This window comes from Myxocyprinus asiaticus, chromosome 34 (genome assembly GCF_019703515.2).
Source record: "Myxocyprinus asiaticus isolate MX2 ecotype Aquarium Trade chromosome 34, UBuf_Myxa_2, whole genome shotgun sequence".
In the NCBI taxonomy this organism is placed as follows: Eukaryota; Metazoa; Chordata; class Actinopteri; order Cypriniformes; family Catostomidae; genus Myxocyprinus; species Myxocyprinus asiaticus.
The window spans coordinates 24,718,622-24,733,971 of NC_059377.1; the positions used below are offsets into that span (position 1 = coordinate 24,718,622).

Below are 15,350 nucleotides of genomic sequence, written 5' to 3' on the forward strand. Positions count from 1 at the left end.
ACGAACATTCGAAAACTGCATCGCAAGTGGTTCAAACTACAGCACTTTACCTGTGGTTAGAAGCATAGTTCAATGTTAGTTTGCTGTGTGGACATCATTTCACTTTGCTGAGGCTTTTTATCTTTCATTTCATATATATCTTTCATTCTGTCAACACTTTGAACACATTTACATGCATTTAAGAAATGCTTATTCCGGGGGCCTGGGTAGCTCAGCGAGTGTTGACGCTGACTACCACCCCTGGAGTCGCAAGTTCGAATCCAGGGTGTGCTTCAGCCAGGTCTCCTAAGCAACCAAATTGGCCCGGCTGCTAGGGAGGGTAGAGTCACACATCACCTCCTTGTGGTCGTGATTAGTGTTCTTGCTCTCAATGGGGTGCGTGGTAAGTTGTGCGTGGATTGCGGAGAGTAGCATGAGCATCGCGGTGTCATGCACAACGAGCCATGTGACAAGAGCCATGCGGCTTGACGGTCTCAAAAGTGGAGGCAACTGAGACTTGTCCTCCGCTACCCAGACTGAAGTGAGTAACCTCAAAAAATAAAAAAATAAATGCTTATTCTGGGGTTTTGCAGAAAGTGGCCTCCTGAAACGCCACAAATGCGAATGAAGGCTGTTAAGAGAAAGCGCTTTATCATACGTGGTTTCTCTCGGGGAACACGGCTTTTATGTGTCGATGTTAATGCATAAGTGCCATTAATTTGTTTTTGAAGAGTGAGCATGTGCGTATGCGCTCAGGTGCATTGGGGGAACCCCGAAATCTGATGTAAAGGTAAACCCATCTATTGAAAAGTATGTATCTACTGCAGCTTTCCTGTTCCACTAAATGGCTTTCTGGTGTACGTGTAAATGCGCTATTATAATTTAATATTCAAAGAAGTTACCACTCCACCCCCTGCATAACATCATTAACGACAGCTCTGTGTTGTTGAATCAAAGTGGTTCGAACAATGGATGTGCAACATAGTTACTACGGTTTCAGGAAACAGTCATGACTAGCTTAGTTTCTCCAACGAGAAATACTATGGTGGTTAAGTAGTGAATTACATCGTTGTACAGGAAACACACCACTGGCTAGCTAGCAGTTGGTTGGTTGGTTAGTTAGTTCCATCCCAAAACCAAGCACTCAGGCTTTCATGAGTATTACCATTTATCTATCTATCTGTCTATTTGTCTGTCTGTCTATCCATCCATCTATCTATCTGGCTAGCTATCTAGTTAGCTAGCTAGTTCAATATTTTAGAGTAAAAGCCAAATAGTGTTTAAAGGAGAGGTCTCCATATGTGCAAGTTTGGGTTGTGGGAGCAGTCTCACTCAGGTTATTTAAAGACTTGAACTTTAGATTGATTGTCTATCCTGAGAATTGTGACATAGGTAAGGACAAAAGAGAGAGAGAGAAAGAAATCTTTATCACAGCACTTCTAAATTTGTCATTAAGTAACGGTGTAACCTTAGATGTTAAAACAGACAGTGAGAAAACTTCTAACCAAATATTGTCTAGAAAATATGTAATCCCAGCCTTAACCCTTTGATTTAATTTGTTATAATATTTGTTAAAAAAAAAAAAAAAAAAATTGTAATATAACTATTATAATATAACACACACACACACACACACACACACACATACACACATATATATATATATGTGTGTGTGTGTGTTATTATATTATAATAGTTATATTACAATTTTATATATATATGTATGTGTGTGTGTGTGTGTGTGTGTGTGTTATTATATTATAAAAGTTATATTACAATTTATATATTTGCTTATATATATATATATATATATATATATATATATATATATATATATATAGTATAGCAAAGTACACTCAATATAATCCATCCTGTCAAACAGATCTTTCAACTCACGATTCATTTTTATTGTTTTGATTTTTTACAGCCAAAATGAGTTTAAATATAAAGCCTTCACAGCTGTGTCTGTCTTTCCCTGCTTAGAAAATGTGCTGCTCGTTCTCCAGAGAGTCTAAACACAACTGGCGGAAAAGCAAGAGTGGAAGAGCTTAGACAAAATAGAGAAGACCGGATTGCCCCACTTTAACTTTTTTAGTGTGTAAATGGAAGCAAATGCATTTTATAGCACAGCTCAACCAAATGCAGGTATTCTGAGCTCCTTCTTCTATTAATTCCATGAATAAAGAATAGGTTTATAAGTGTCTTGCCCTATTTTATTTAAATATTGAATAAATGCATTTTCATATGTCAATTTTAGGACATGTTGATAATGTACTATGCAGAATACATACAAATATTCAATCCTATTCAGTCACAATAAAAACGTGCCATCCTGTTTTCCACTTAGGGATTGTCTCAGGGATAAATGGTAAGTTAAAACAATTTGGTAAATATGCTTGGGAGAGACAAATCAGCCTTGGGACAGATCAGAGCTTCTGATGTCTCTGAAGCCCTCTGCAAAATGGAAACATGTAGTCTTTGGAAGTATTGGATACTGCAAGTGTTTCTAGGGATATTTGTTTTTCTTCACCATCATGCAGAACACGATGTGATGATATAAATGACATAAAGCTTTATAATAGCTTAAGAGCTGGTTTATACATGAATATGTTTATATTTATTGCATTGGGGAAAACAATTATTAATTCTTGTCATTTTGACTTGTAGGTATAGGGCATAAATTAAACGTGTAGGTACTGCAACGGCAAACCTGCTGCATTGTTAAAAAATATTCTAAACAGATTTCATGAAAAAAGTAGGGAAGGTTAAAGAGGAAAAGCTATTGATTTTTTTCTTCATGTAGCCTCTCCAATCAAGCAGTCATTAAAGAAGCCCTCTAGAGCCAAAATGTACACTACAGGAGACAACAACTTGTCTGCAATGTATCGATTTTAGTAGGGACACACCAAATGACAAAAACTAACTACACACTGAAAAACATATTAACCTAAAATGTGCTTTATGTGGTAACATCTAAATTAACTGTTTTGATTCATGTGAAAACAATATTATTTAACTGAATCAACTTGACTACATTAGGTTACAGCAACAAAACTCATTTAACAACTAGATCAGGTAGAAATAGCTCCTTAAGGTAACAATTGCAAATTATCACTTTTAACAGTGTATGTGGTTGATAAAGTAAACAAAATCTCATGCACAGTTAATGATGGCATATTTAAAAAAAAAAAATTTTGCCAAAGCATTTTTGCTCCCTGTGATGATTCACTTTTATGTTTCTTTTTACTAAAAGGTATGTTCTGTACAGTATGTTGGTTACAAAACATCCTGCCATGCTTTCATTGATAAACATTAGGGATAATAATTACACACATTAAAAGGATTTCATGGTTACCCATTTCCTAAAACATTATATTAATTCCTCTGTCTGTCATGATTGTCAGCCATCACAAAGCAATTCAACCTTACATAAAAGCTTTATGGAGTGCATTGCAAAACAAGTGTAGCAGGCTTACAGTGTCTCCACTGAGAGTGCAGCCAGTACAATATGTATTTGCCATATTTTGTCATATCTGAGCATGTCCAGATGAGAAATATTATGGAAGCATATTAGTGCAGTCAAACACCATAGTATTTTTAAAGGGATAGTTTACCCAAAATTTGTATTCTTTCATCATTTACTCACCCTCATGTTGTTCCAACCCAATATGACTTTCTTTCTCCATCTTTTTCCCTATACAATGAAAGAAAATGGTGACTGAGGCTGTCAGTCCTTAACATTCTGCCTAACACCCCTTTTGGAGGAATTATCCCTTTAACCGTTTAAGCTCTGATGGTGTTTTTAAAAATGTCCTGTTTCAACGGCATACCCAAAATTAAAAGCTTATAACTCGACAATAAAAAAAAGGGAGGGTCAAGTGTTTGGTATCATTGTAAAGAAAACATTTCAATTTTTTTAATGATATACATAAATGGCAAATCGATAAACTTGCCAACGATATAGATAAACTCTCAACAACAACAAAAACAATCACAAAATATTTGAGCCAAAAAGTAACCTTTTTTTCTTATTTTTCTGATTTGACATTATATACCTCAGGGTGTAAATAAAGTGGCTCCAAAAAACTGCTTTTGTTTTGTTCCCAATCATGTCAACTGTAACAGTAAAATTTTGTGTTGATATGAAAAAACAATCAAAAGTTAAAGCATTTCAACAATAATTTATCTAAGCGTCCAAAAACGTCTCCAAGTGTCAGAAAGTCTCTCCAAACAAATTAAACATAATAACTGTACATGTCAAGTCAAGTCATAAGGAAGTCATTTTTATTTATATAGCGCTTTTCACAACACACATCGCTACAAAGCAGCTTTACAGAAAATCATGCATAAAAAGAAAATATGAAACTGTAATATCTATAAAGTCTTAGAGTGATCATTGTATAGTTTGATTAAATATGATTGTAAATTGTGTATCAAAATTAAATAATTAAATAATAATTGTATTAACCCCTGTGAGCAAGCTAAAGGTGACTTTGTGCAGAGTTCTTTTGGAAAACACAAAAGCACTGGTTGAGATGCAGACCAAAAATTATTCGTCAGATCCCCAGAGTGCTGGCATGAATTTTGAGAGATATTAATCCTTAAGAGGACATAGGATGAGCAAAGCTCCAAATTAAAATTCATCCCCATTACATTTAAGTGCACCATGTGACAGTTTAATCATACATAATTTGACCAAACCCCCTTTTTTTAATCAGATTTATCACTGGATAATTAAGGCCAGCCAAGAGAATCCAAACATGGTGAAAGTTTTTCAAATTGGGTCATCGTTTGAGAAACGGTCACTCAATGTACTGAAGGTATAGTCAATGCATTGGGGATAAAAGGTTTGCACAAATTACAGTCAAATTTGTTAGTAGAATCAAAATGACTTTGTCCTGCAGCTGTCAGGCCAGTCTGGCCAGAGAGGTGAGGTGAAGAGAGCCATGTGGATGGACTGTGGTATTCATGCTCGGGAATGGATCTCTCCAGCTTTTTGCATGTGGTTTGTAAAATATGTCATTATAATCTCCTTCCAACATTATCTTAACATTACAGTAGCTGTTAACACACTCTGCATCGAACCATACATTTCTTCATACTTAATGAAATAATTTATTTTACGTAACCCATCTAGCTTTATAAATCTCTACTTGCACTTTAGCCTTCGCTAAGCCCCACCTTGAGAGCATTTCTGACCAATCCTATCTTAGCAATTGTTGCTCTGCCGCCATTTCTCTTTTTGCCATTTCTCTTTTGCCTAAATACCTTTTTACAATGAGAGCCTACGGGAGTAATGTGTGTTTGAGTGGTTTTAAGCAGGATTTTATCGAAATTATGAGCAATGTCTCGTGACCAGAGCATGCGAGCAGAGCGGAGCGAGCGCGGAGTGTTGAGCGGAGAGCGGTGATAATTCCACCTGAGCGGAGAGCACCTTTTTGAAGATTCCGCCCCGCTATCTCAGGCCGCTCAGTGCCACTCGCTCAACCCAGAATGCGCTTCGTGATATGCTGGTTTGGGAATCTGCTAAATAAGCAATAGGCCTGAGGTTATGGAGCTCTAACATTGTTTTAGTGAAGTTGCAAACCTTATAACCTCAATAAATGCATAGCATTAATCAAAGCTAAGAATGCAGAAATCGAAAGGGAGTGTGAAGAGACCATGAGAATTAGCAAATATTACTTTTGGAATCGTACACGTCACATTGCCAGAGAGCACGAGGATGTGCTACGCGAACATGGTAGTGCAGCAAAAGGTAAGCTTGTAGGCTAAACTACTATTCGATAATAAATTAATAGATCAGTAATATATCTTGTTGTTTTGCCATCATGTTAGTGCAGCTGCCAGCTAGATGCAAGCCCGGTTCTGTGGGGTTGGGAAAGTTAGAGCACCCTCAATTGTATATGTACGCTTAATAATACTGTATATTGGCAAAGCATTTTGCCTTGAATCCCGGCGAACATAAACAAAAAATCCCTGCATCAAAACCAATAAACATGTATGAACTTGCAGATCAGTGTGTCCTAATTTGCAGGCGGAGCATTCTGCTTTCATGCCCCAATTGTACAATTGTGCATTTGATTAGTAAAGATTTCCACTCTCGCATAGAGAATTTCATTGCAGAATTATCTCACTTATTCAACCAGCTTTCGATTTCTGCTTCGGGATAAAGTGGCTCATAACTGCTGGTCAGTTTCCCAAAGCCAAATCCACACCTTAACGAGAAGTGAAACGTAAAAAAAATTATTCTAGATTAGTGGTTGCAGATAACATCTTCGACATCGCTTGCTGCATTCATGCGCAGAGAAAAAAGCTATAAATGATTGTACAATAGAAAAAAACAATTTTTCTTAAACGAAGGCAGTGTAATTTGTGAATTAAATAATTTTTATTTGTTTTAGGATCATTAAACATGATTTCATCTAATATATATATTGGACAAAATCTCACTTTATGCAGGACAAATATTTTTTATTTGTTAAATCCATGGTTAAACCTTGCTGTATATATAAAGAGCGCATGCACAAGACATGATCGTTTGACGCATATAAAGTCCAGATTAACTTTATAATGCTTTAAAAATATCAAGGAAAAACAAAGGGAGCACACGGTATCTACTAATATAATAATTATTATATAAATAACCAGTCATTTAGATTGCATATGATTTGTACATATAAAATTGTAGGGAATATTAATAAAGCAACAACACTGAAAAAGAGAAAAACATTCTGTTTTCTAGATAACTTAATACACCCTTTAAAACTGAACACAAAATTAGGATGAGAAATTGCTCATTTTAATTTACAGACCCAAAGTCTGATAGCATTAAATCAGAAACATATTAATGTATCAAATCTACAGTATAATCATTCCGTGGAGACAATGCAACTGAAAAACAATTATAAATTTCACTTTTACCTGCAATATTTTTCTTGGTATCAGTCCATGTTTTCATTATTGCCATAAATGACACAAACAAACTTTAAAGTTGAAAATATTGTGGTTTTCTGGGTCGGTTGTATCACTTGGGTCCAGTTTAAACTGAAAAGCGCAAATTTGCGCGTATGCGAGTTTCCGTGCCAACGCACATATGTTTTATCAATTGTAGAGGTGTGTTTGATGAATTGTTTAAAGTAAATAAAGGTAATTTAGAACCTTTCTTTTCTCGTGCTAACAGAGTAATATTTGACTGATTACAAATGATAAGGAAGGTCTGGTTCACCCGATTATCTAACAGCCGTTGTAAACCAGTCCAAAATAAACAGCGAGATTTTATATACAAAAACACAAAAATACAATCACATAATTTCAGATGTGTACGTTACTAATCATTTGATAATTTAATAAATGTTGGCCTATAGTCTATATTTCACCCAGAGGGGCACCTCAGCCCATGTGGGCAAAGGGGCAGTTGCTTGGGCCACTGTAGCTACCCCCTGTGTGCGTGTTTGGAACCAAGTATACTACAGAAAAATTTAATGTCGGAGCGGGATTTGAGCAAACGCTTTTTTACCGGTAAGCGTGAGCGGTACTTGAGCGGAGCGGCCGCTTGGGCCGTGAACGGCTGAGCGGAGCGCACGTGCATGGAGCTGTTTATTGAGCGGAGTGTCACACCGCTCCACTTCTCTCACATGCCCTTCTCATGACGTCACGAACACACAGTTTTCAAAACAATACATTTCAAAAAGGTACTATAAAGGAACTATAAATGCTCTTTTTAGACTGGGGAGGAAGTTTGAGTTCTGACATTTACAATAGGTTTTTATAGTACAGTTACCTCATATATGTCTAATATCAAGGAAAATTTTATTTTCCATTTCATGACCCCTTTAAATAAGCCTTGCAGAGCCTGCTGGATTAAACTGTGTCTGCTCTTATTCCTAAATAAACACGTATAACATCAGCAAGGACACCTACATTTGCTCCAAGGTAAATTCAATGTAACAACTTAACATTTATTCATTTATGTATTGATTCAAGTCTTAGTAAAGGTGATAGTATGGAGCTAAATAAAAGACAAAAAGATTTGAATTTGAATTTTGTGAATTTGAATTTTAGACATGTGGCATTTAGCTAAATTAAATTTTCCATGGCATATTTTGGTCCATGTACTTTTTTCATTTCGAAATCAAAAAACAAGAAAATCTATTCTGCCCCGAACCCTGGCCCTTCATCTCAAAAGAAATTGGCAAATATCTAAAAAACTTTTGTTCTTTGATTATTCATTTAGTTTAAAATACAAAAAAGCAAGAAATCAGCCCATCTCCCACCTCCATTGCTGATGGATACAAAATCAGTATATACAGCTTGAACATCTGACCTGCACATGTGGGCGGGTCTGAAACGCAACCGGTCAACCTGCACTGTCATTTGTCCTGCCTCAATCAATCCCATCAGAACAAGAGCTCAACACGACACAGCTCCGCAGATGGATGGATTAATCTCATTTTCAATTCAGAACATCAAGACTCCTCCAAACATTCGACAGCCGCACATTCACAACAACTCTGCTCTCCCACACAAAGCAGCCAAACAATGGATACATCCGACAGCCCACCAATTGAACGCAGCAACATACAGTATATAATGATGTAGCTTGAATACAATAATACAGTGTTGTGCTGCAAATTATGAAAAATTAGTCTAAATGATAATACAGGTGAAGTGGGACACGCAGGTTTTTGTACATGATATTTATTCATTTCCCTCTCTATGGTGTTCTGGAGTTCTTTAGTTCAGAGTCCTGCACATGACGGGTGAACCACTAATATTTGATGTAACAGGTGGAAAAATATTTACATTAGAGGTGGGCGATCTGACGATTTTATATTGTGATCGATCTTGAAGATGTCCACGATCTACTTTTCAAGTGAATCTTAGAGATCGCGATCTTTTATGTCCTCATAATAATGTTAAAACTAAAACAATAACTGCCTACTAGATGGTTGTGCTGATTGGCCAAATTATACCACGTGTCTCTATCATGTGTCTTTCACGCGTGGTGACGTATTAGAAAGAAAAATCAACGAACTAGCAGCATGGCAGATGAGGAACTGGTGCCGAAAAAAGACTCAACATCAGTTGTGTGGCAGTGGTTTGGTTATGCACAGTCAGACATTTCTCAGAGAAAAGTTATCTGTAAACTTTGTCGGGTAACGGTCGGCTCTTCCGGAGGTAATACAACAAATCTTATTCAACCACCTGAAAAGGAAGCATCCGAAGGAACATGCCAAGAGTGTTTCACTCAGGTCGGTACAACCCCACTCATCTGTATCTCATGAGGTCCCGAAACATAAACAGTTATCACTGACCGACACATTAGAGCACAAAAGCAGCAAACGATGGAAAGAGGTGACGGAGGCGGTCACATTCTACTTAGCTAAGGATATGGTGCCATTCAAATCTGTTAAAAACGTGGGATTTAAAAGACTGATCTACATTTTAGACGCACAGTATGATTTGCCAAGTCGCAAATATTTTTCTAATACCGCCATTCCCCATATGTATAGTGAATGATGAAAAAGGATCGCTGCAGAAATAAAGCATGGAGAATTTTTTGCAACGACGAGTGACTTATGGTCCAGTCGTACAGCTGAGCCGTACCTGAGTCTAACCATCCATTTTATTGATGATGACTGGAAGCTAAAGAGTGCATGTCTTCAAACAAACTACTGCCCTGAAGACCACACTGGGGAGCTAATTGCTCATGACCTGAAGGATGCACTAGAATCTTTGAGCCTAAATGAAGAACAAATGTCCTGCATGACAACAGACAGTGGTACAAATATGGTGAAGGCCTTGCAGCTCAACAACTGGACTCGCCTGCCGTGCTTTGGCCACAGACTGCATCTAGCCATAGGTGAGTTACGCAAAATAGCCTTAGCTAAATATAAAAATACTACTTAATAATATAAATATATGATCAAGATAAGATCAAATTTTTTTCTTTGTAATTTAAAATAACTCAAGTTGTCTTAAGTTACAACATTATGTATTTTATATAACAAAATATTTATTAAATTGCTCAAAAGAGACAACAGTTCTGTTTATCTTTTGTTCATGAGTTATGATGGTCTGAACTTGTTTTAATTGTCCATTTGTTTCCCCCTTTCACAGAAAAAAGTGCAAAGGATACACGGATTGGGCGTGCCACATCACTATGCAAAAACATTGTGTGCGCTTTCTCCTTCAGATGGAAAAAGCAGAGAGATCTAATGAAGGCACAACTCGAGCTCAACCTGCCTCAGCGGAATCTAATAACAGAGTCTCCAACACGATGGGGGTCCCGACTCAAGATGGTTAAAAGAGTCCTTGAACAGGAAGCTGCCATTTCACAGGTTTTGAAAGCTGATAAGAAAGCAAGACACCTTGCACTAACATGGCAGGATATTGATGTTTTGGAGTCGGTGAAGAAGGCCCTCAGCCCACTCAAAGATTTCACAGATGCACTGTCAGGTGAGGACTTCGTGAGTTAGTTCTACTTAAAGCCTGTGTTGCATCTTCTGAAAATGAATATCTTGAGTGTGGATGCTGAGGACACTAACTTAACAAAGAAGCTAAAGGAAACCATCACCCAGTACCTCAGTGAAAAGTACAGTGACCCGACAACAGATGACCTCCTGGACATGGCGTCTCTTCTTGACCCAAGATTTAAGCTGCACTTCGTGAATGAAGAAAAAAAAAAAGAGCAGATCAAATCTCGAGCTATTACTGACCTGGAAGTCCTTCTGTTGGCAACATCTCAACCAATAGTGTCTGTTGCATCACAAAGCACAGAATCTGAGGGGCCAGCCAAAAAAAAAAAAAAATAAACTCTAGGTAGCCTTCTCAAAGTACCCAGTACCTCAGCATCCACAGGCCCAACTTCGGCACCTGCTTTGAAAGAGTTAATTGAGGCAGAACTGGCATCATACCTCTAAATACCTGAGGCTGACAGCGAGTTGGATCCTTTGGAATGGTGGAAAACGCACCAGGCAAACTTTCCACGGGTTGCGCGCCTAGCAAAATAGTACCTTTGTATCCCAGCAACCAGTGCACCATCAGAAAGACTATTTAGCACAGGTGGCAACATTGGCACATGCCAAAGGGCTACTTTGAAACCCCATAAAGTGGATCAGTTGATTTTCCTTGCAAAAAATCTGTAATTCTGTCCAACCAGAATATCACAAAGAGGGGTCAACCTCATCTTCCATGTTTAGGAAATGTAACAAAATTGCCTCAAAAATGTAGTTCTGATAGCATAGTGAAGCTGTTTGTACCTTTAGAATTTATATTCAAAACGAAAGGTATTGATATCTGACATTTGATTCTACACCCTTTTCTACCTCATCATTCCTGTTAAGTCTTTGTTAAACTCTTTTAGTTTTATTATATTTCTGTTAATTTCAATAGCAGTGCAGTGCTGTTAAAATGTAACTGTGAAACAGTTTAAATATTTTTTTTTAACGTACATTTAACTACTTTTTTAAATTCGAGTTCTGAGTACTTGAAAAGTCTTATTTTATATAATATTATCTATTGGCTGCCGATTGCCACTTGAAGTAACAGAATGTTTATTTTTCAGAATTTGAAATGTGCACATCTTGTGTTATTTAATGTTTATCTATTGACTGCTGATTACAACTTTAATATTTAAAATAAAGTTAAACTCAGGCCATTTAATTACCATTTTGACAACTGATTCTTTAATTCAATGTTGTGTTTTAAATTGTACAAATAGATAAATCCATAGGCTTGTTCCAGTCTGGATATTCTCTATAGTACATCTCAAAATTGGGAAGATCGTGATTCAGATTGTGGATCGTGATTATGTGTTATAAGTTCGTGATATGATTTTTTGGGAAGATCGCCCACCCCTAATTTACATTGTCAATTGCGGGTCAGGCTGCAGGTCAAATAACCAAGGCTATTTTTTTAAATGTCAAATAAAGTTCATCTTTCTCATCTTTTTTCTGTTAATTGTCATCACAACGTTAGGCTACATGTTTATTTTTCTTAAATGGTCCAACTCAGAGTGTCTAATGTTAGTTTGATTGCTTGTGTGACGTGAGCAAATAAAAAAAAATTGTCTACCTGATATAGTAGATTTATTTTAAAGTGGGTGTGGTTTGGACCACGGTCTTTATGTTAAACAGGTCGGGTCGGTTCAGCGTCGGCCCTAGCATTTTGGAGGCCCTAAGCAGATTTTCAAAATGGGGCTGTCAAGGACCTGCCCTTAGTTTTGGGATTTTTCCCTCTGGGGCAGAGCCCTGACATATATGTGTTCTATGTCTGTTTTATGTCTTGTGTCTGGATTCAGCCACTTTGGTTAGATTGGTTTATTTGCTCTGTGGCTGAGTCCAGGCACTTGTGTTTTGTCTAGTGTTATGTGAATGCACTTGGTTTTGTGTGTTGTCATTTCCTTGTGCATTTGTGTCTGTCTTGTCTTTATTGATACCCCGCTCTCTCATTTGCCTTGTTACCTGTTTGATTATTAGTTTATGGTCCTCACCTGCCCTGCTTGTTATCCCTCCTGATTTCTCTCCCTACTTATTCTCCCTTGTGTGCTCTGTCTGTTGCTAGTACGTTATCTCTATTTTGTCTAGTCGGTCATCGTGGTTTCTCTAGTCTTGTTCATTCATTCATTCATTCATTCATTCATTCATGTTTGTTATTTTGACTGTTAGTTTTTGTTTCTTGTTTTATCTCTTCCCCCCATGAGATTTTTGTTTCTGTTTTCAGTTGTTTTGTTGGTTTTTGGTTTTCTCTCCCTCATGAGAGTTTTGTGTTTTATTTTTTTTATTATTTTCAATAAAAGCCCATCTTTGTTGTCTAACATTTGGGTCCTCTTCACACTGTTAGCGTACCATGACAGGGGCCCCCTTACCTACATGTACCCCTATAAAATGTGCAAATAAACGTCTATTTATTTAAAAGCTTGAATGTAAAACTATCAACTTCAGAAGTACAAAAATGCAAGAACACAATTTTTTAAGCTCACCAAACACACATCACATGCACAAATTAATAAATGTATTTAATGAAATTCTGTGCGAATGAATAAGAAAGAATTAAATTACCAAATTAAGGTATTGTACAGAACATATAATAATACAGTATAATAAGTAGGTTATTGTGATGGAACTTAACTTAAGAGCAGCTTTAGAGAGAGTGGTCTCTTCCGGTCCAGGAAACGTGTTACTGCGACCCTTGTTCTGCTGGCCCGTGAGATGTCAGACCAGCAAAGGCGTGCGTGCTCACGTCCACCCCCTTCTCTGCACTACCTAACCTTTAGTGATCACAACGAAAACGCCATGTTTATTTTTGGTGATATCACAGTCCCCTTAGACACTTTATTTAGACCTTTTGTGTTCATTTTAATTTAAAATAAGTGACTTTCCGATGGCGTGTACTGTATGTCTTCACATACATAAATTGATAAAAGGAAAATACTGAAATTGGCAAAAAGTTGACTCAAACCCGGATTGCCAGCTGTTTTATTAATGTCACCACATCAGATCATAGGCTGAAGGAAATTCACATACTTATCTCTCCATGTCTTTTCTTCAAAGCGTATGCAATATTTGTAATAGTTCTGACAGGTTCCATCAGACTATTGGCATGCAAATAGCTGGTCTGTTTGCTCAGTGCTATTTTATATACACTTATTGCAAATAATGATATGGCTATACTGAACCAGTGGTAGGGGGGACCCTGATGGCAGCGGGGGCCCTATGCAGCCGCATATGTCGCTTATTAGGCTGGGCCAGCTCTGGGTTGTGTACGGAATTACAGTTGCAATTGAAAGTATTCAACCCTCTAAAGACAGTAAGGATTTACAAAGGTAAGCTCTTCTAATGACCCAGAATTTTTAAACTTTACATCTATATCAGTTGAGTGACACATTCAAAGTCATAGTGTGAATATATAACCTAATATTTCTAAATAGCAGGATTTTTTTTAAATACAGCCATGTCATAATTATTCAACCCCTATTGCATGTAGCTGTTTCTTAAATATGTAAGGCTACACAAGTAATTGTTTTAAAACAAAATTAAGTCATCAATCTGCAATGGCACTTATTTAAGTTTTAAAATTTAAGTTTAGTGTTGTAAGCAAAAATGTATGTCTATGCAAAAAATGCAATTAAAAATAAGCTGTCTCAAAAGCTACAGGAGATTATTTCATTACACAAGAAAGGTCATGGCTAAAAGTACATTTCCAAGGCACTTCAATTTCCAATAGACAAAGTTGGCAGCACCATTCATACATTTTTTAAATATGGTACAACTGCAACCTTCTTGGGGTGTGGAAGAAAGCAAAACTTCACCAAGGGAAATGTTGACTTGAATATTCAAGTAATTAGGAAAGACCTGTGGAGTCCTGGAAGAAGGTTTTATAGACATATGACACTAAACTGAAAATGAGTTTTAGACCCATGGGTCAGCAGTACGTCTGGAGTAAGATGACAAGGTGATGACAAGAACGACACCATCCCCACAGTCAAGCATGGAGGTAGGTCAGTCCTGTTATGGGGGTGTTTTGCGGCTGCAGGAAACGGCTATCCTGACTATGTGACTGACACCATGGATTCTTTCAGGTATCAGGCCATTTTGGCATGAAAAATGTGATGCCTTCAGTGTGTAAATTGAAGCTTGTGATCACTGGACTTTCCAGCAAGACAATAACACCAAGGATACATCCAAGTTGTCCAAAATCTGGTTCAGGGATAGGTCGTGGAATGTCCTTAATTGGCCCTTTCAGTCCATCATTAAAATCCCACTGCAAACCTTTGTTAGGATTTCAAGGAAGCAGTGGCAGCACAAAAACCAAAGAATGTCAATGAGCTGGAAGCTTTTGCTCATGAGAAATGTGTAAAAATTTTAACAGAGAGGTGTCCGAAGCCTGAGAACACTTACCTGAAACATTTATTTGCTGTTATTAAGGATAAAGGGTGCTCCACAAATGATTGACTTTGGGGGTTGAATATTTTTGACATGACATTTGTGGAGAGAATTAGTTATTTTTATTTTAAAATTTGGGTAAACTGAACTCTTTGTTCTCAAATTCACTCAAATGTGTATTAAAAACTTACTTTGACTGTTTACTGAGGTTTTAGTTGATGTGTTTTAATTCACATCACCAGAATGTATTGCTGGTCAGGGGGGTTGAATAATATTGATTGCAACTGTAAATTAGTGCTACTGTTGGATAATGGGTCGAGTGTTCTGTTAAGTACTGCGGGTGCAGGTTTACAAAACAAGACCTGTGCAGGACTCAGCTTTAGTTATTTAGAATGTAATACACACACAATAAACTTGAATTTAGCTCGCCCATGTTAAAACGTGATCTGCCGCTGCATTACTGTTCTGAGAAAGTACACTTGTAGT

The 15,350-nt window shown here is 37.1% G+C and overlaps 1 protein-coding gene across 2 annotated transcripts in view; it reads right to left on the bottom strand.

The window, feature by feature from the left end:
* The window catches only part of LOC127425295 (calcitonin gene-related peptide type 1 receptor-like), a 100,417-nt gene that overhangs the window by 79,659 nt on the left and 5,408 nt on the right, over positions 1-15,350 (bottom strand). Inside the window, exon 1 of one of the 2 annotated variants that reach the window (XM_051671093.1) lies at positions 3,626-3,663. The exons of the other annotated variant lie outside the window; for it this stretch is intronic. Within the exon in view, the coding sequence (XP_051527053.1) occupies positions 3,626-3,631 (6 nt within the window). The 5' untranslated portion in view covers positions 3,632-3,663. Of the gene's footprint in view, positions 1-3,625; positions 3,664-15,350 lie in introns of those variants that run through there. 2 annotated transcript variants of the gene reach the window in all.